Here is a 20,301-nt window from a genome sequence, read left to right as displayed (position 1 = left end):
CAGTACTATATTGAACAATACTACATTGTACAGTACTACATTGAACAATACTACATTGAACAGTATTACATTGTACAGTACTATATTGAACAATACCACATTGAACAATACTACATTGAACAGTACTATATTGAACAATACTACATTGTACAGTACTACATTGAACAATACTACATTGAACAGTACTACATTGTACAGTACTATATTGAACAGTACTACATTGTACAGTACTATATTGAACAATACTACATTGTACAATACTACATTGTACAGTACTACATTGAACAATACTACATTGAACAGTATTACATTGTACAGTACTATATTGAACAATACCACATTGAACAATACTATATTGAACAATACTACATTGTACAGTACTACATTGAACAGTACCGTTCAATAAGTTTTATCGAACGACAAAACTTACTGAACAACCTACTAGTAACTCAATCCTGGTTATTTTAAATTAACCTTCCTATATTATTGTATCGACAACTTTTTACTGTTCGGTTGAATTTTCTTGCGATGCGGGTTCTGTTACCACAATCGGGTCGGTTTAGTCACGTGGCGGTGTGTTCACCTCCGGTCCACGCGTTCGCGCGAATGATTCATTGGAATAACGACAAGATGCGACCGAATGAACTCGAATAAACCTGCTCGGCCCGTGTGGCGGCTACTGTGCGACAAACTTACTACCTGCCGCGGCAGGTGACTTTATTCATGCGCGTAAATCACGCGGACGAAACGGGTTTTCGCCCGCTTGGCTCGAACTTAGCTTGCGGTTTGCGTGCGCGTTTAGCGCGCGCATTTGCGCTCAAGTGTGGGAATAAATTCGATACGAGCGATTTACGAGGACCGTGGCCCCCCGCAAGTCGCTCGCGATACCGATACAGAGGACCACGCGACTACCGCCCTCGACCAGAGACTTTGATCGTACCTCCTCGTGCATAGTGTATCAAAAAAAAAGACGATAGGGACGAACGAAATTCTCATCTGGAGAGATAGAAAAAGTTTCGATGCAATAGGTTGTTCGATAAAACTTATTGAACAGTAATATGTTGCACAGTACTACAGTGGACAGTACTATATTGAACAGTACTACGTTGAGCAGTAGTATATTGAACAGTAATATGTTAAACAGTACTACGTTGAACAGTACTACGTTGAGCAGTACTATATTGAACAGTACTTTATTGAATAGTACTACGTTGAACAGTACTACATTGAACAGTACTACGTTGAACAGTACTACGTTGAATAGTACTACGTTGAACAGTACTACGTTAAACAGTACTACATTGAACAGTACTACGTTGAACAGTACTACGTTGAATAGTACTACGTTGAACAGTACTACGTTAAACAGTACTACGTTGAACAGTACTACGTTGAACAGTACTATGTTGAACAGTACTACATTGAACAGTACTATATTGAAAAGTACTACGTTGAACAGTACTACGTTGAGTAGTACTATGTTGAACAGTACTACATTGAAAAGTACTACGTTGAACAGTACTACGTTGAGCAGTACTTTATTGAATAGTACTACGTTGAGCAGTACTACATTGAACAGTACATTATTGAATAGTACTACGTTGAACAGTACTATGTTGAACAGTACTACATTGAATAGTACTGTTCAATAAGTTTCATTGAACGACAAAACTTATTGAGCAACCTCCATCCGTAAAAATTAGGAAAATTGTTCGAATATCGATCGAAAGTTCAATCGTAAATAATTAATAGTTACTCAAGAATCATGGGTGCCTCAATAATTACCAATCTCGCGAGTAATGTATTTTTATCGATTAAAAACTTTTCCAGTGCAAGTTATTAAATTTGTGAGTATAATACTTCCATACGAGTAAAAATTACGTTTGACTAAAATCGAAGAAAATAATTTACTTTTTACATTCGAATACTATGGATATTTCATTTACATAATCCTTACATTCGAGTCAAAAGTCACAATCGATCGAAATTATTGAAAATAATTTAGTTTGTACATTTTAGAATCTTGTATATTTTTTTTTTTACTTGGCACAATATTGTACATACATTCGAGTAAAACTTACAATCGACGAAAAAGGTAAACTATTTTCTACGTTCGAGGTCTGTACATTTCTTTACCCATTTCTAACACTCTATTCAATAGTTCTCCGATCGAATTTTTGAACAATTGTCGATCACTTGGACAAAATCCTGCGATGAGATTGTAACGAATCGACTACTTGATTCTCGAGCGATTTATTTTCGTCGCCGTATCTTTCTCGGAAGTGTGCTCCAGTAGTCGGCTGCAGGATTCTCGGAGCGGTTTTCCAAAAGCGCGTAAATAAGGACGAGTGCGGTCAAATGCGTCGCGTTCGCTGGTTGATAAGTGTCATTGTCCCAACGTGGCGTCGTTCCTTGCGGTCGTCTATCAGCTTCCGGAGTACGATCTCCGCGACACGAGCGTGTCGGGACTTCTTGCGACCAATTAAAAAATTTACAAACAATAAGCCATTATCGGTCGATATAAACGACCAGTCTCGCCAACGGTATAGAATTCTCGTTTGACAACGCGTAGGGAATTTTCACCAGTATGTCGAGATACTCGACGATAAAAATCAATGGGTCGGTGATTAATTACGTGGATCCGACGTCTGGATGGAAACATCCTCTCTGAATATTGATATTCGCTTCTGAAAATTACCAATCGATCACTCGTCCGGGCGAATGTTAAACGTTAAAGAGTTCTCGTTGACAACGCGGAGGGAATTTTCATTATAGAAAATCTATAGAAACACTATAGAAACTATAGAAACTAGATACTATAGAATACTATAGAACTATACTATAGAAACAAGAGTACTGTTCAACGTAGTACTATTCAACGTAGTACTGTTCAATATAGTACTGTTTAACATATTACTGTTCAATGTAGTACTATTCAACATATTACTGTTCAATGTAGTACTATTCAACATAGTACTGTTCAACGTAGTACTTTTCAACGTAGAACTGTTTAACATATTACTGTTCAACGTAGTACTTTTCAACGTAGTACTGTTTAACATATTACTGTTCAACGTAGTACTTTTCAACGTAGTACTGTTCAACGTAGAACTGTTTAACATATTACTGTTCAACGTAGAACTGTTTAACATATTACTGTTCAACGTAGTACTTTTCAACGTAGTACTGTTCAACGTAGAACTGTTTAACATATTACTGTTCAACGTAGTACTTTTCAACGTAGTACTGTTCAACGTAGAACTGTTTAACATATTACTGTTCAATGTAGTACTATTCAACATATTACTGTTCAACATAGTACTGTTCAACGTAGTACTGTTCAACGTAGAACTGTTTAACATATTACTGTTCAATGTAGTACTGTGCAATGTAGTACTGTTCAATGTAGTACTGTTCAATGTAGTACTATTCAACATAGTACTGTTCAACGTAGTACTGTTCAACGTAGAAATACTATAGAAACACTGTACACGGTAATCAAGCGTGAAAAATCAGTGGATCGGTGATTAACGTTAGATTCAATTGCTTTCGTAACGAAATTTGCTTTATATCGTACAGTATGTTTTCCAAAGACGTCACGATGGTTTTTATTCTACACGTGTGGTATATTTTAAAAATTCTTCACTTTCTTCAACGATTCATTTTCTTTTGAATACGTATAAGGTATACCTTGATATTCAAAAATCTATTGATAATTCTAGTATTGATTACGTGGATCCTATATCTGGCTGGAAATATCGTTTTTCACGTATTCTGTTTTCAAAATTACCAATGGATCTACGATCACTTGGGTGGGTGAATATTAAACGTAACTTTGTTGAAAAGGAAATATCGAAGTACTCTCTACGAATATTGTTCGTGAAATATTTTATTTCGAGTTTGTTCGTCACATCGTGGCAGAGGAGTCGAAGACCTAACTTCACCCAACTGTTTCAACGATTAGAATTGGATTCTTGCGACAGTACGTTGCTGGTTTCGTTATTTAGTTCTTATCGTAACGATGGGCAGAGTTTCTACCTTTTTTTAATATCGAGTGTATTCTTTGTTTCAGTTACTGTCAAGAGTGGCCCCGATCAGGGACACGACAACGAAGCGCAAGCGGATGCTGCATCGCCACCATCGAGTGTAAGTCATCATTGTTTTTTTTTAGAATAATTACACCGTCGAAGTTATACCACGTGTTCGATGTATCGCATCTCTGTGTCCTCGACGTTGAATTTTGTTTCGAAAATTGAACTCCACGTAACAAACGTCAGACCCCGAGGATCGATAGTTCGAACATAGATAAGAGGGATAGAGCAAAGGGTCGTTGAACTCATCTTCAAACACGAACTACCGTGACAGATTAAAACGAGAATCGTCTTCGAGGAAATAAAAAATCTTTGACCAGTTGCAACTTCGAACCTTATGATCTTAATTATTTTCACTCGACCACTTTATCGATCGCAATAAAAGAAATACATTTCAAGGTTATAAAACGTGACACATTGTGGAGGAATATTTTTTCGAAAATTTCGTCCACTCAGTAGAAATACTCGAACATCCTTTAGACATCTCTAGAACTTATTTTATAGGTAGAATTCTCGGTAGAACACTAGTGCTCGATCGAGTGTATAGTTTAACCTCAAATGGAGGTATAATTTTTATAACTACCGTGCTATAGAGATTTAAAAATGAAGTAGTGGCTAAGTCTCTATCGGTGGTTAACTCTCGCTCCCAACCTACACCTAATTCCAAAGAAAGTAGTCTAATTCGCAACGTCATTCTTCTCACTCCTAACCCAGACCTAACTCTGAAGACTATAGCCTCATTCTCAAAGTAATTTGTTCTATTCCTAGCCTAGATCTAACATAGTCAGTAGTTTAATCCTCAATGTGTCTTCTCACTCCTAACCCAGACCTAACTCTGAAGACTATAGCCTCATTCTCAAAGTAATTTGATCCATCCCTAGCCTAGATCTAACATAGTCAGTAGTTCAATCCTCAATGTGTCTTTTCACTCCTAACTCAGACCTAACTCTGAAGACTATAGCTTCATTCTCAAAGTAATTTGTTCCATCCCTAGTCTAGATTTAACCAAGTCAGTAGTTCAATTTTCAAAGTGTCTTCTCACTCCTAACTCAGACCTAACTCTGAAGACTAGTCTAATTCTCCAAGTCATTTTTCCCATCTTCAGCCTAGATCTAACCAAGACAGTAACAAGATAGTTTCATCCCCAACTAGGGTTTAGTTTCATCTATATAAGATAAAACTATCTTGTTACTGTCTTGGTTAGATCTAGGCTAGTTTGTCTAGACCCTAGTTTCTTCATAGATATAGTTTTATCCCCAAAGAGTATCTTCTCACTCCTAATCCAGATCTAACCAAGTCAGTTGCTAGTTTCATCCCCAACGTGTCTTCTCACTCCTAACTCAGATCTAACCAAGTAAGTTGCTAGTTTCATCCCCAACGTGTCTTCTCACTCCTAACCCAGATCTAACCAAGTCAGTTGCTAGTTTCATCCCCAACGTGTCTTCTCACTCCTAACCCAGATCTAACCAAGTCAGTTGCTAGTTTCATCCCCAACGTGTCTTCTCACTCCTAACTCAGATCTAACCAAGTCAGTTGCTAGTTTTATCCCCAACGTGTCTTCTCACTCCTAATCCACACCTAACTCTAAAAACAATAGCCCCTTTCTCAAAGTAATTTGTTCCATCGCCAGCCTAGATCAAACCAAGTCAGTGGTTTAATCCTGAACGTGGTTCCTTTCAGGTGGAGCTACCAGAAAGCGCTCACCCCTGCCCCGCGTGCCCAACAGTGCTCCCCAGCTCCCGGGAGCTGACGAACCACCTGCGCGGTCACAACTCGCCGCGCAGCACCGACTGCAGCGGCGAGGACGACTACTGCTGCGGGGTATGCAACAAGGTGCTCAGCTCGGCCAGTTCCCTGGACAGGCACGTGTTGGTCCACTCCGGTGAACGTCCGTTCAAGTGCAAGTACTGCGAGATGGCGTTCACCACGAACGGGAACATGAACAGGCATCTGCGCACGGCGCATCGCGCCACCTCGCCGCACAGTTGCACCGACTCCGAGGGTAGCAGCGACTCGGAGAAACCCACGAAACGACGACACATCGAGGAGTACAACAACAACGAGATCGCAAAGAGGAACTCGCCCGACTTCATCGACCGGCAGGAGAAATCGCCGAGTTTAACCGGGAAACGAAAGTGCACCGACTACCTAAGCGACAACGAGGGCCAGAAGAGGCACAAGATCCTCTTGAACAACTCCAGAACCGAGATGAAGGCGCGCCCGGACGACACCCAGAACGTCTACAACTGCCCCGTTTGCGGTAGGCAGGACTTCGCCACCAGCGCCCTCTTGGAGGCACACTTGGAACGCAGTCATCCCGAGTTCCCCGCAAAGTGCGACGCGTGCAATCTCTCCTTCAAAAACCACCGTGTGCTGAACCTGCACCGGTTCATGATCCATTTCACCGAGCACTCGATAGGCAACACGGCGAGAAATCTGAGGAACTCCGTCGTGGGGTTCAACGATCTCACGTTTGTCGACTTCTCGTCCGATAAGTTCCCGGCGATCGCAAGGGCGGTGTGCGAGCAATCGTTGCACCGACCGGCCTCCGGCGAAGTGGCCAAGTTCCAATGCTCCAAGTGTCTGCGAGCGTTCCCCTGCAGATCTGCGTTGGACGCCCACGAGACCGATTGCGGTATCGCCAATCCCCAGTCCAGAGCCATCGACGACAACCAGTCCAGGAGGGACGATTTCTTCGCGGGCCTGGACCTACAGAACAAGGCTGCGCTCACCGAGGCCAAAGAGGGCAAAGACCTGGCCGACATCCAGAGCATCATATCGGTTACCTCAGGCCCCATACTGCAGAACTTTCCGCGATCGGATGCCAGCACACCCGAGAGCAACATCAAGTTCAATCCCAGCGTGAGCTCGTCCGGGTCATCGGGCACGTTCTCCTCCGAGTATCATGAGGAGGAAGCACAAGACGCGTTCGCCGCCGAGTTCAGGAAGATGAAGCTCAAGGGGGAGTTCCCCTGCAGACTCTGCACCGCGATATTCCCCAACCTGAGAGCTTTGAAGGGTCACAATCGCGCCCACATGGGCGTGGGACCCGGTATGCCCTATCCCTGTAACATGTGCCCGTACACCAGCACCGACAAGGCAACACTGGTTAGGCATCTCAGGTCTCACAACGGCGACAGACCCTACGAGTGCTCGTTGTGCAATTACGCGTTCACCACCAAGGCGAACTGCGAACGCCACGTGAGAAATCGTCACGGGAAACTCACCAGGGAGGACATCAAGAGCGTGTTGATCTACCATCCGAACGAGGATTCGACGAACGAGAACGTCGAGAGGAGTTCACCCCGTGTGATCAAGGACGATGTCAGGAAGAGCCTGGTATACCCGAACGATCGGGAGGATTTGCAACACCAAACGCAAATGCACTATCCCTCGGTGCCGATGGAGGGCCGCGGTGAGATCCGTATAATAGAGGAGGCGAAGCTGCACAACACCGCGATCTCGATGCACAACGCGAACCATTACGAGAAGACGGATGCGTTCTCCAGGCCCGCGCAACCTATCGAGCTGACGCAACGGAACGCGGAGGACTCGAAGCCGAACCAGGACGGCGGCAAGGACTACGCGAAGCTCGACGAGGATCTCGAGTCAAGGTCATCGGAAGGCAGCGTGTCTCTAGTCAGTGATACCAAATCAGATTCGCACCAAAGAATACAAGCTAGTCCGATGAACCTGAAGAAAGGCGGGCCGAACGTGTCCTCGGAGATCGTCGGCGAAGACGGCCCGTTGGATCTGTCAATGGACGTACTCGATCTCAGCAAGAAATCGAAGGACAAGGAGGACCCGCACGAGCACTACGGCAAGAATCAGAAAGAACTGTACAACGCCACCAGCCAGCTGTTGTTGACCGAGGCTCTGTTGAAGGCTGGCCAGGGTAGTTCCCAGCCCACCTCGTTGGAGGCACTTTACGCGAACGCTCAGCTCATCTACAGGAATTTCGGGACATTCCCGGCTGGCGTGGGGGCAGGCATACTGCCACCGTATCTGTTCAACCCTCACGTCTTCGGACAAGACTTCTCGATGAAGGAAAGACTGCAAAAGGAGTTGGTCAGGGGTCTGCAGTTGACCAGCGGCGGGAATCTCGTCGAACCGTCCATCGGTGGGGCTGGATTCGCCGCTTTCCCACCCGGCAGGGACATCAACGCTCAGACGGTGAACGAGCAGACCGACTACGCGAAATTGATGTCCTCGAAGATCGCCAGCAAGGCAATGTCGAATCGTGAGAAACCCGAGAATCACATACCGTCCGCGAATTCCGTGAAAATGGTGATCAAGAACGGTGTCCTGATGCCGAAACAGAAGCAACGACGTTACAGGACCGAGAGACCGTTCACGTGCGAGCACTGCTCGGCCAGATTCACCCTGAGGAGCAACATGGAGCGACACATCAAACAACAGCATCCACAGCACTGGAGCCAGAGACCCAGGGGCGGTCACTCCACCAGGGGGAGACCGCCGTCGAGTCATCCGACCTTGCTGCAGAATCTCGGACAACCTACCTCCCAGGTGGCGCAGTCGTATCCAAACATTCTACCTAAAGTTGAGCAACCAGCGAACACCGAGTACGCGAAGCACCCGATCTCGGATCAGGTGAAGTACGCGATCCTGGCGCAGCAGCTGAAGGCGAACAAAGTCGAGGAGAACGATTCCGAGGAGGAGCTCGTGATCGACGAGGATCCGCAAGAGAAAGACGCTCAGGAATCTCAAGAGAAGGAGAAGTGCTGCACCAGCCTGCTGAGAGGGCAATTGGAAGCGGAGCCGGCGAAGGAGGCGGTGGTCAAGGAGGAGATCGAGGAGGTGATCAAGGCCGGCTCGGAGTCATCCAACACCGAGTCCGCTCACAGTGACAACGCCACCGAGGAGACAAAGACCTCCGATACGGAGAAACCCGCGGAGGCGGCGGAGGAGGACGCGATGAGCGACAACGCGGGGGACAGGGTGTTCAAAACGGAACCGGACGACGAGAAGTCCGAGAAGATCGAGGACGGCGCCACCGACCTGGCGAGCGTATCCGAACTCTTGGACAACGCTTCTCAACAGTACCAACAGTTCCAGCCTCAGTACCTGAGCGACGAGGAGGGCTTGGTGGCGTCGAACAGCGACTGCAACAATTCCGGCAGCGACGAGAAGTCCGATTCCGTGAACTCGTTGAACTCCGTGACCACTGCCTCCTCGAAGAAGAAGAAGAAAAAAAAGAAGAAGAAGAAGAAGAAGTCCGCGTACTCAATGGCACCCAACCGTGTGATATGCCCGTACTGCGAGCGACCGTTCCCATGGACGTCGTCCCTCAGGCGGCACATACTGACGCACACGGGACAAAAGCCCTACCAGTGCATCCATTGCTCGTTGCTGTTCACCACCAAGTCGAACTGCGATCGTCATCTACTCAGGAAGCACAAAGCCAACCCGAACAAGATACGGAGGGTGAGGAACTCGTCGTCGCCCGACAGCCAGGCCGTGATCAGCAACAACAACTCGTTCTCAATGAGAAACGTACCCGAGAGACCGTACAAGTGCAACCAGTGTCCAAGCTCGACGTTCTCCACCCTGGGCAATCTGAAGAAGCATCGTTCGACGAAACACGCCCGCAAGATGAAGTGCAGATCGGACACGCCGTCCAGCGAGCCGCAGAACAGCCCCCAGGAATGCGCGAAGCAGAACGAGCAAAGCGATTACGACAGCCAATCGTCGAGCGTCTCGGAAAGCATGGAGACCTCGTCCGTTACGGAACTGCCCAAGTCGACCGTGAACACTTCCTCCTCCACGAACGACACACCCCGATCGAGGAGACCGTCGCCGAGATCATCGCCAGGACCCAGCGACGTACCGTTCAAGTGTCACTTGTGCGATTGCGGTTTCGCGGACAGACAGGACTGCCTGGAGCACATCAAGATCAACCACAAACGCTCGTACGAGATGCTGGTGGCGAAGGGAGCCCTGGACATGGACATCGACACGGCGGAGGATCAGCAACAACAACATCCCCCACCGCAACACCCGAGCGACGGTGAAGAGAAACGGGGACGTTTCCCGGACTACAGCAACAGAAAGGTAAGACAAGACCGTCCATGACGTACCACGTGTCTCTCCTTGCCTATCCAAACGATATACCCTCGTTTCGTTGGCTGGCTGGTTGGTTGGTTGGGTGTCTTCAAGTGGACTACTTGTTCTGTAATAGATCTGTCATTAACGAAGAATCCCCGCAACGACTAAAAGGTTGGCTCTTCCAACATTTCCAGGTGGTCTGTGCCTTCTGCATGAGGCGATTCTGGTCCGCGGAGGATCTGCGTCGTCACATGAGGACGCACACGGGTGAGAGACCGTTCTCCTGCGACATCTGCTGCAGGAGGTTCACACTGAAGCACAGCATGCTGCGACACAGGAAGAAACACGAGTCGATCGACTCGACGATGTACGTGGGAACCAGCGGCGACGAGGAGAACTCGCCAACGCAACCGCCCACCATCACACCTAGGAGCCAACAGCAACCCCCGGTACTGGTGGCGGCCAACTCCGGTAACCCCAGGATCCAGGACCGAATCTCGTTGCCCACCGTTGCACCGGTCGCCACGGGGGACGCCGCGCCCAGCGGACTGATGAGATTCAATCCGTACGAGAAACTGACCACCCTTACGGGGAAGCTGGCGAGCATCCCGCAGAACGTGAACCCCGAGGCGAGCGAGAGCGCGGACAACGACCTGATCTCTAATCTGCTTGGAATAAGGGACAAGAGCTTCATCGACCGGGTGCTCCAAGCATCGGCCGACGACGCCGCCAAGTTGTTGGGAGTGAAACGCAGCCACGAGTGAAGCTGCTGCTGCCCCCCCCCCCCCCCGTCCCTGAACATTTCACGACCGTGCCTTAGGTTCCTCCCCACCTCGCGCTAGATGAAGTCGAATGGACGACCGGGTCGATCTTCACCGGAAGAGTTAGTGTTCTTAGGTATATACGAAAGAGAGTACACGGACGTGCGGGACTCTGATGGATCTTCTCAACACCTTTTGCTACCGAGAGTCCGTACGGTGATCAATTTTGCCGCGTATCGAAAGTCACGTTATTTTTTTTCCTAACGGACTCTACCTTACCGATTGCAGGTTATACGAAACACCGTCGTTTCTTATTTTCATCGTCGCGCGTTTACAGCTTGGGAACAGTTACCATATTAGCTGCGCGCAAAGCTATCGTGGTAACTATTTATCGAGCACACGGAAGGGATCTGACGATGTATCGTACAAATGTGACTCCAACGTAGCGAAAGGATCGAGTCTACAACCAAAGAGGTTGAGTCAAGTATTTTTAAGGACTCTGAAAAGATTCATTGTTGAATTTGTCGAGAAAGCAAAGCGAAAAGTATTCAACGATACCTGTAACAGTTTAGAAGAGTGTAGACACACAAATGTCTCGTGACATTGTTTCATGTTCTGTATTTATTTGATAAAGTATTTTTTTTTTCCCCTTTTTTTTTTTTTTTTATCGTTACCGTATGCTCGACTAACCGTCCAACGGTAAAGGTATCATCTTATCGACAAATTCTTCGGTTCTGAGAGAAAAAGAAAGGCATTTGTCCGTTTTTCGTTTCACTCGTCTTTATTTTCATTCGGAGCATAGTTCAAAGTAACCTTGGCTCTTGATACGGTATCAACTTTACTTCTTTTCTCTCAGGAAGGAAGACCTTTCGATGGTACTTTTAAACGAGGATAAGAGCGACAGTGTCGATAAGGATAAAAAAAAAAATATTATTAACCCAAATTAAAAGGATGTTTCCGCGTAAAATTTCGTGCAAAAGCCGTTTCACTTGTGCGCGAATTGAGCGAGTCTCGACGATTCAGCAACGAACGCGTCGATCTCGAAAAGATCCGATCGGGGTTTTACGTATTGCGTCAACGAGTCGGGAGGAACACGTATCGATTTCGCAGTTGCAACGCCACTTTTCCTTTTATAGCTTAACTACATAGCCAGTGATCGCAGGATCGCTGTACATTCTATCTCTGTCGGTAATGTGCCTACAATTTCTCGTTTCTTTCGAACCGCGCGCGTTTCAAAGCGCAAGAGTGTGTACTTGCGTCTCTCTCTCTCTCTCTCTCTATCTATCTATCTATCTATCTATCTCTCTCTTTCTCTCTCCTTTTTCTCTCTTTATATAATACACACACACGTATACATATACATATATATATATAATGTACATATATATATTCACGCACGCGTGATCACACGTTTCTGGTAAGTGTAGAGGTCGACGTCGCATGTCGAAAGGACGCGATAGCCTTGCCAATACGGAGACGAATGTAAGCAAAGGAGGAGGACGAGTGTGCCCCGTGTGTTTAGGTGGCAAAGAGAGCGTAACGAAGCACCTGGATTCATGCGCCAATCGAACGAGGACGCTCTACCTTTACAGACCGGGCCGTATTGAAACCCAAAGAATACGTTTTACACAACGAATTAAGTTAGCCATATACGTACTTCTATTTATTGTTTGTCACACGTACTTAGTGCCGGGAATTCGCAGCGCGCAACAAGGGAACCCCCCTCCCTCCCTAGATTCTCGAACGGGGGAACGAAGTCTCGATACGTGGAACGAAGCCACCGAAACGAATCGAAGAGCTACGTGTCTCAATTACCGATCGAGTCTCTGACGAATTCTTGCTTCAATCGACTCGATCAGTAAAGTTGCGTTCGTTCTCTCGGTCGATATCGTGCAAGTCGAAAAGAAAAAAAAAATGTCGACGGATAATACGCAAAGTAGAGCAATATAGGAAAGTTTATCATGATACATATATATATATATATAAATATATACATATGTAATAATCGATTTCTATTCCGTCGCGTAATGATTGTATATAGATAGCCTAATTAAACACTCTTTGGTAGGTCTATGTTTCGCGTCGTGCATAGTCCACGTTAATGAGTTCTCTAAGATGGAAACGTTATTTAAATGCAATTATACCAAATAATCGGATTCGGTTCGGGCGCCGCAATGCCCCCGCCTCGATATCACGGAATATCGAAAACGCGAATCCGAACCGATCGATGAAGATTTGTATCTCCTAATTGTCATACTTCTCCCCTCCCCCCTCCTTGTTCCTCTTTCCCCAAACTTTCTCTTTCTTTCCGTGCTTTTCGTCGTTCACCGTATCAATCCCTGTTTGCATCACACACACACACACAATACACACACATGCAGGCGCGCGCGCGCGCGTGTCACTTCCTTCTGTCTTCTTCGTCCGTTTCCCTCCCTTTTATGTCTCTCTTTGTAAGCTCACTGTATTTATTCTTTTGTAGCGAAAGCGGCTGCGTGTGAATCGACGTGCGCTCGTCGTAAGATCGAGCTGTTGAAAAGTTTTTCTCGGGGTGCTTTCCGTATCGCTTTAAGCGCGTCTCGCTTCGAGTTCGGCGCGGCTCGAAAGAGTATTTTAGGTTCCTTCTCGATGTGCGTTACGTACGTGTCGCGCGAGGTATTTACTGGAAAATAAATTGCGTAGACTTTTCTTAGTTTAACATCGGTGGGAACGTTGGCATCGAATCTGCGATGTATTCGTTGCACGTTGCATGCACGAAGAAAGACACTTTCGCGTCATTGCTTCAACCAATGATAGGGATTCGTGACGTATCGATCTCCGAGGACGAATCCATTTCACGATAAACGAGCGGGGTAATTGCTCCCGTAATTTTAAGGTTAAGAGCGTTTCAGGGTCGTAACGAGGCGGTTCGACATTCATTTCGAACGAAGCACAAACGTGCCCAGTGAAAAAAATTTACGTTGAACGCTATTTATGCGAACTATGTAAACCCAACGCGTGTAAATATAGAGATATTGAAAACGTTAAGTCGATGATCGTGCTCGAAACTGAAGATATCGATGAGAAACCCACGAGAATTTGTACATTTTCTTTCGTTGTCGTTTCGACGATGTATTTATTAACAAAGTATCAGAAGGACTTCTAAAATGAAAGAAACATTACGAAAATCAAAACGTAAATTAGCTTTGTTCTTTTTGTAAGTTTCACGGAAGACACCCCCCGTAATTTCGCTCTGAAACGGCGTTTCTTTGTTCCCGTACAAAGTTGTTAAAAGGGAATACACGATACCGCGTTTCGCTTATTCATTTTTTGACATAAATTTTAGTTGCTGATTAGATTCGAGAGTACAACGATCCATCCGCTCGTAATATTTCGTAATATCAGTTTTCTCGCTGTCAAAATTAGACGCTGTTTATTTTAGCACTCGTTGGCCAAGTTTCTCGAAGCTTATCAGTCGCGATCGAAATGATTTTTGACAGGAATGCATTTAATTGATTTCGATGTACAGAGCAATCAGGAACGCTGTTTCAGACATTGTTAAACGTCGATGCGCCGCAAACGTATCGGTGATGTCTGCGTAAAGAACGTATAAAGTATGTAAACGATAAAGATCTATTTATTAAAGAGACAAATACGTTTGAATCTTTGGAGTGACGTTTTTCTTGATTCGAATTAAGAGAATTTAAGCTATGGAGTAATTATTGTAGCGCACGTGTACATGATTATGTTGTATCCTTGTTTAAACTTTGCCTATGAATAAGAATATACGATATCAAAATGACAAACTCAAGATTCGTTTTTGCAATCTATCGATCCACCGTATTCACGAACCAATACCGAGAATAAAAATAAAATGGATCAAGGAAACAATGAATGCACCTTAAGCCCGTTTCCACAATTTTATTACCCGTCAAATACTATAATATTTCACTAATAGTAACGTCCAGTAAATAATGTCAATTAAAATAATAAATTATTAGGAGCAACCAAGCGTGCATCGCTATGTACATATAAATATTACACATTTCACTAATCTGCGCTCTACTGTAAAACGCTATCGACAGAATAGCGTCGAATGCCGATATAAGAAAGACTCGCTTACACTTATTTTTTTTTTTTTTATTTTAAATCTTTGCACTTCCGCTTTCCAAGTCGCTCGGGAGACATATATTGTCAAAGGGATAAAACCTCACGTCCGTTGTTTGTTTCAACGTCTGCCTGTAAAATGTTTCGCTGTTACGGTTATACAAACGTGTGCGTTCAACGAGAAAGACACTTAACTATTAGATGACCAAACAACATCGACGCTCATACGGAGCTTTCTATTAAAAAGATTCTCAATCTTAAACGTTCGAAGTAGCAACGAGTATTCGCTATTCCGGTGCGTTAAAACATCGTCATATATCTTCCTTAATCGCTCCGTGACTTACAAACAGTTCCCGGTAGTACTGGTCACAGTTTGAGAAATCCCGGAAGCGATGAAAAACCGTCGAGAAAAACACGAACAGTGTGTATATATATTATATATTCATATATCAATTAAACGGACGCGTCATCGCTACAAAATCTCTGTTAACGCGTTACAAACGAGCCTAAATAAATCATCTTAAGTACGTAACGTTAATGTACGATAATGGCGGAAAACCATTTGTGTGCATTCACATATATATATGCGTATACATGCATATATATGTATGCGTAGGTTGGAAGTATGGTACAACGTTATTCGCTGAAACTCTGATCCTGAATAAGAACTACGCGCGTACACATACACACGCTCCAATAATGAGAAAGCGGACAGAACATGGAAGCGATCACGAAATTACTACTACACATATGTACACGTATTGCAGCATTCTCTGATTTCTGACGATAAAAGCGGTTTGCCGTTGATAAAATTATTTTACTTTTTTTTTTGTTGTTGTTGTTGTATCGTTTTCGTATAAACAAATCGATAACACTTTAGGCATTCTTTCACATACAGATAACATCCATCCTATATGCACTCATAAATAAATTTAACGTAGATTGAGAGTAATAGGAGTATTAGGTCGTTGGTAATCACCATACGCCAAAATCATCATGCTACAGTATGTCGTTCACTTGTAAACCAGTATCCGGCTGAGTCATGTTGTCCGTCGAGAATTCGAATGGTTGCATTTGGTCCTTGATGTCTTCCTCGATTTTCACCGGGTTACTACTCACGTCGCCAACCACCTCGCTATTGCAGACCATGTTACCTGCGTTCAACGGGTCCTCCGTCTTTATATCTTGCTTCATCATGAATGCTTGTTTCTTCGGTTTTGTCTCCCGTTTGGTGTCCGTTCGCTCCCTCTCATACATGAACGTTTGCCGTTTCCTTTTCATCGGTTTGCACACCTTTTTGTACAGCACGTTCATTTCTTTTATTCTGCTGGTCGGTATTGTCCAGTCCATCTCCTTAGATGTTGTGTCAGAGTTGCGTGTAGGATCCATTGTACTCTCGTACTCTGGGATCTCTAGCCCTAGCTTTTTCATGACGCTGATCATTATTTCGTCAACGTTGCCGTTGATTATCAAGTCTGCCTTTTTGTCCTAAAACCACGATGCCGTTTATAATTTAATTGCTCCGAACCTCACACTAATAATCGTACAATAACTTACCCTTAAATTATTATCGTATCGATTAATACATTCATTGAGTTTATATTATACAAACGGTCATTAATTATGTAAAAGATGGAGAAGCTGTCTTACGTGTTTCGTAGGCTGTAGATTACATATAACGAGTCGACCTCCGTACTTTTTGGTATACAGAGGCAAATTACCGCTGGGAATAATTTGCAGCGTCGTCCCAAGGCATATGCTCAAGTCCGCGACACTGTAAATGTATTTTTTCATACAATTTTGCGACCGATATTCACAGTATCATATAAATGAAATATAATTTGTCAACTGAAACCTGAGATATTGAAATAGGATTTTTCTGATCAAGGAAACTTTTCCAAAAAAATTTTTTTTTGTATACTTGCGTCGATACAGAGCATCAAAATTTTAAACATCTAACATGTACTTGAACAACCTTGAAACGCACGTTAGGCACTCTTCTTTTCATCTGTTCGCAAAAAACACCAAATTTTTAGTAAGAAGGATAGATTAAGATGTAATCACATTTAAAAATGTGAACACATTTTTTAAATACATTTGCATTAATCTTCTGTTTATGAAACCTTGAATAGTGCCTCAAGAATTCCATCTTTGTGCGCCAAAATAGAAAACATAATTGCCTTTTACAGTATATGAACATTTTTACTACTATACAATGTTCTTCAAGTTACCTAGAGTGCAAATCAGACAATGTCAGATCACTATCTGGTAAGTTGTGTTCCCAATCGAGGATGGTGTCGTGCATACGTCCACGGCATGGACGACCACCTATCTGTTCAGATCTACATACAGTGTCGAGTGATTTCTTGCCCACGCTTTTAGTTGCGAAGTTCCGAATGAATTGCCTAAATTAGAATATTCCAACATATAGATTAACTTCTGCACAATTCTCTTCAAGATATACCAACCTGCCACATTTATCACACTGTTCGGTAAACATATTTCCGTGTAACTCTGCAAGGTGTTGTCTCTGCACTCCCGATCGTAGATGCAAACCGTCAATGTTCTGACTTATAATGAATTTAACTTTTTCTAAAAGAAATCAAGTCGGTACAGAAGCATTCTTCTCAGCATGTGGCTGTCTTGTGCTGCTGTGATTATACTCACTAGCATCCACTAATTTCTTCAATGCCATATGTGTCTTTGTAGGTATTGCTTCATCAAAGGAGATATTCATTGTGGGCTTCAGGCCTTTCTGCTCTAATGTCCAGACCCCGTTTGTACCTCTAATACGTTGGGTACAGTACATGCAAATCATAAATAATTGTAATTGCTATGTTTCCCCATTATAATTTAATGAAATACATATAATAATGAACAAAGAAAATGTGCAACATTGAATTTTAATGTTTAGCATAGAAAAAGACTATCAAAAATTGAATAAAGTAAACTATAGAAAATATCAAGTAGTAATTTTCAAACAGTTTTCAATGCTCAGAACTTGTCTAAAAACTATTTTAATTAATTTGTGTCTTTAATCTTTTATTGCAAAAAAAAAAAAAATTTATTCTGTGGATCTTGGAATCTTAATTGGATTCTTGACAATTCCATGATTTCTGCTCCAACGGACCTATTTATATTTATTAAGGGTATCGTTAAATAGCTGGCATCAATTCATTAACGCTTCAGGACGAATTCTCGTCACCACTGTCGCACGCAACAATGGTGGACGCACTGACCAAAAGGGATTTCGCTCGCTTCTTCGCGGCACCCGTTCCCGCTTGATTAATTTAAAAGAATTGACCGGTGGCGCTTTCAAGCGCACAACAGATCGGAATCGTGGGCCATCGGGGTGGTCGGGGAGGGGATGAAAGTACATAAAAGTAGGGTGGGGATTCGAGAGAAAAATTACAAATGATAATCACCGAAAATCCGGAATGCCCGCAGCAGTGCTGATGCCGGCACCGGTGTGAACGACGACGTGCCGTGCCGCCTGTACCCAATCTGCGAGTAGGCCGCATTTCAGTCGCAACGCCTCGACGCTGTCGTATCTCTAAAAGACAGAAAAAAGAAAAATAACAAGGGTCAAAGTTGAAAGGCTCGCGGATGGTCGATCGACTCCCGCCAAACAAGCGGATGGAAACAATGGTTTTTACCTCTTCGAGACCCAGCACTCCTTTGTTTTCGTAGTGCGAGAGCCCGTCCGCGTAGCTGCATGACATTTTGCTCCCGCTAACTGTTCGAAAATTCGACCCGAAACTCGTGAACGACGCTAACAATGGTTCTCGATCCTCTTTTTTTTTTTACAGCGCAGAAACTACCATCTCGACGCCGATATTAACGGGTTTCCATGTGCCGTCGGGACGACACGTAAACAATTTGTAAGTTAATGACCGCGTGCTGTTATGTTTATACGCTACGAATGACGATAAGTGATAGGAAACTCGAGATCCACTGAGAACGCATTCTCTGTTTTATAGACTGCACTGCATGCAATGAAATGGCACTTGAACAGAAAGAAGATAATAAACGTGCGGCGCGTGCGCATTGGGCGCCCCTGGGAGAGGTGGTTTTAGCATTGTAGACGCTTGAGTTTCTCGCGTCCATTCAATTCATGCCGCGATCAGTTAGCGCCACCCGCAGCTACCATTCGCGACTAAATTTTGCGAGCGGCATATTCAAAACGATATACGCTGCTCCCACGTTTGTTGACGAACTGTTGCGCTAAGCGCGCGCTTTCGTTCTTGCCGCTGACATCTTTTTATCGATTGCCCATGTAACGTACAAAACATAACACTATGCTTGAATCCTTTCCATTTTATAATTTGTATACCCAGCAACACGGATTCGTGCCACGTGAAAGGAAAAATCATCAAGTCTCACTATCCTTTCTCCGTCACGGTATACTCCTAGTAAATAGTGTCGTGTGAATAAAATGTAAACTGACGATATTTAATCTTTACACTGGGTTATCAATGCGAAAGACTTATTCAACCTTTGACCCCGCCATAAATGTTTAGAGAGCGAAATAACATCGGATTGCCTGCCTTCAAAACATCTACAAACTGCGTTAACGCCAACAGATTTGTAAAGTTACTACATAAATATTTATATAAGACATTTGTTATTAATATATGTAAAATGTTAATTAATATATGTAATAATATATTTTTATTAATAAATAATACAAATGCAGAAAATATCAAATGTTTTTTTAATTATAACTCACTAAGAAACGACGTTATCTCCAAGAATTGGCGAAATCGTGCCACCTCCTCGCACATCGTGTTCTCCTGATACCAAAATTCCAAAATCGACGAAAAATTTTAGCGAAGGTTCGGAAATTCGTTTAAAATTCCCGCCAACTTTCAATTGGCGGAATTTCTTGGAAATGACGTCACTTCCAAGAATCGGCGAAATCGTGCCAGCTCTTCGCACATCATGTTCTCCTAATACCAAAGTTCCAAAATCGACGAAAGATTTAGCGAAAGGTCGGAAATTCATTTCAAATTCCGGAAATTGAAATTTTCGAATATTCGCCGAGAATTATTTTAAATATATAGGATCTCATAAAGGGAATAGATGAAACGTAGGAAAAGAATGAAGCCTATACGTTTGACTTGAAATAAATTTATTAAAATGTATAAAAGTTACATACACATTCGTACATAACATTAAACAATGTAGACTTTCATACGCGTTATAATGCTTTATATTATAATATATTATTTATTCTTATATCTTAAGAAATTATTCTAAGTTCACAGCTGATTAACTCGGTGTTACCCACGAGAAACAAT

The 20,301-nt window shown here is 43.7% G+C and overlaps 2 protein-coding genes across 5 annotated transcripts in view; one reads left to right on the top strand and one right to left on the bottom strand.

Annotated features, from left to right (window-relative positions):
• Positions 1 to 10,927, top strand: part of LOC143155017 (uncharacterized) — a 32,617-nt gene extending 21,690 nt beyond the window's left edge. Inside the window, exons 1-4 of one of the 3 annotated variants that reach the window (XM_076327219.1) lie at positions 3,640 to 3,982; positions 4,073 to 4,146; positions 5,772 to 10,163; positions 10,352 to 10,927. In XM_076327219.1, the coding sequence (XP_076183334.1) occupies positions 3,793 to 3,982; positions 4,073 to 4,146; positions 5,772 to 10,163; positions 10,352 to 10,921 (5,226 nt within the window). In that variant the 5' untranslated portion in view covers positions 3,640 to 3,792 and the 3' untranslated portion in view covers positions 10,922 to 10,927. Of the gene's footprint in view, positions 1 to 3,639; positions 3,983 to 4,072; positions 4,147 to 5,771; positions 10,164 to 10,290 lie in introns of those variants that run through there. The other 2 variants (XM_076327221.1, XM_076327220.1) reach the window with 2 other exon arrangements.
• A 3,873-nt stretch (positions 10,928 to 14,800) lies between these two features.
• On the bottom strand, positions 14,801 to 19,052 carry Sirt6 (sirtuin 6). 2 transcript variants are annotated; one of them, XM_076327222.1, is made up of 7 exons: positions 18,658 to 19,052; positions 18,428 to 18,554; positions 17,669 to 17,803; positions 17,470 to 17,593; positions 17,233 to 17,406; positions 16,652 to 16,775; positions 14,801 to 16,489 (listed from the first exon to the last, which is right to left on the bottom strand). In XM_076327222.1, the coding sequence occupies exons 1-7, from the start codon at positions 18,721 to 18,723 to the stop codon at positions 16,001 to 16,003; spliced, it is 1,239 nt and encodes a 412-aa protein (XP_076183337.1). In that variant the 5' UTR covers positions 18,724 to 19,052; the 3' UTR covers positions 14,801 to 16,000. The 2 variants fall into 2 exon arrangements, with proteins under 2 accessions (XP_076183337.1, XP_076183338.1); XM_076327223.1 differs by having other exon boundaries at positions 17,669 to 17,787; positions 18,427 to 18,554; positions 18,658 to 19,041.
• Positions 19,053 to 20,301: the final 1,249 nt, after the last annotated feature.

The sequence above is a fragment of the Ptiloglossa arizonensis genome, chromosome 2, assembly GCF_051014685.1.
Source record: "Ptiloglossa arizonensis isolate GNS036 chromosome 2, iyPtiAriz1_principal, whole genome shotgun sequence".
Lineage (NCBI taxonomy): Eukaryota > Metazoa > Arthropoda > Insecta > Hymenoptera > Colletidae > Ptiloglossa > Ptiloglossa arizonensis.
Note: the sequence above shows the minus strand (reverse complement) of the source record. Positions and strands in the feature narration are given on the sequence as shown.

Coding starts and splice junctions, on each gene's coding strand:
- Sirt6 (XM_076327222.1), bottom strand. CDS start 18,723: ATGTCATGCAGCTACGCGGACGGGCTCTCGCACTACGAAAACAAAGGA. Junction 17,804..18,427: donor TGCGGGCATTCCGGATTTTC/GGTGATTATCAT, acceptor TTTGCATGTACT/GTACCCAACGTATTAGAGGT. Junction 16,776..17,232: donor TTGTCTGATTTGCACTCTAG/GTAACTTGAAGA, acceptor ATACATTTACAG/TGTCGCGGACTTGAGCATAT.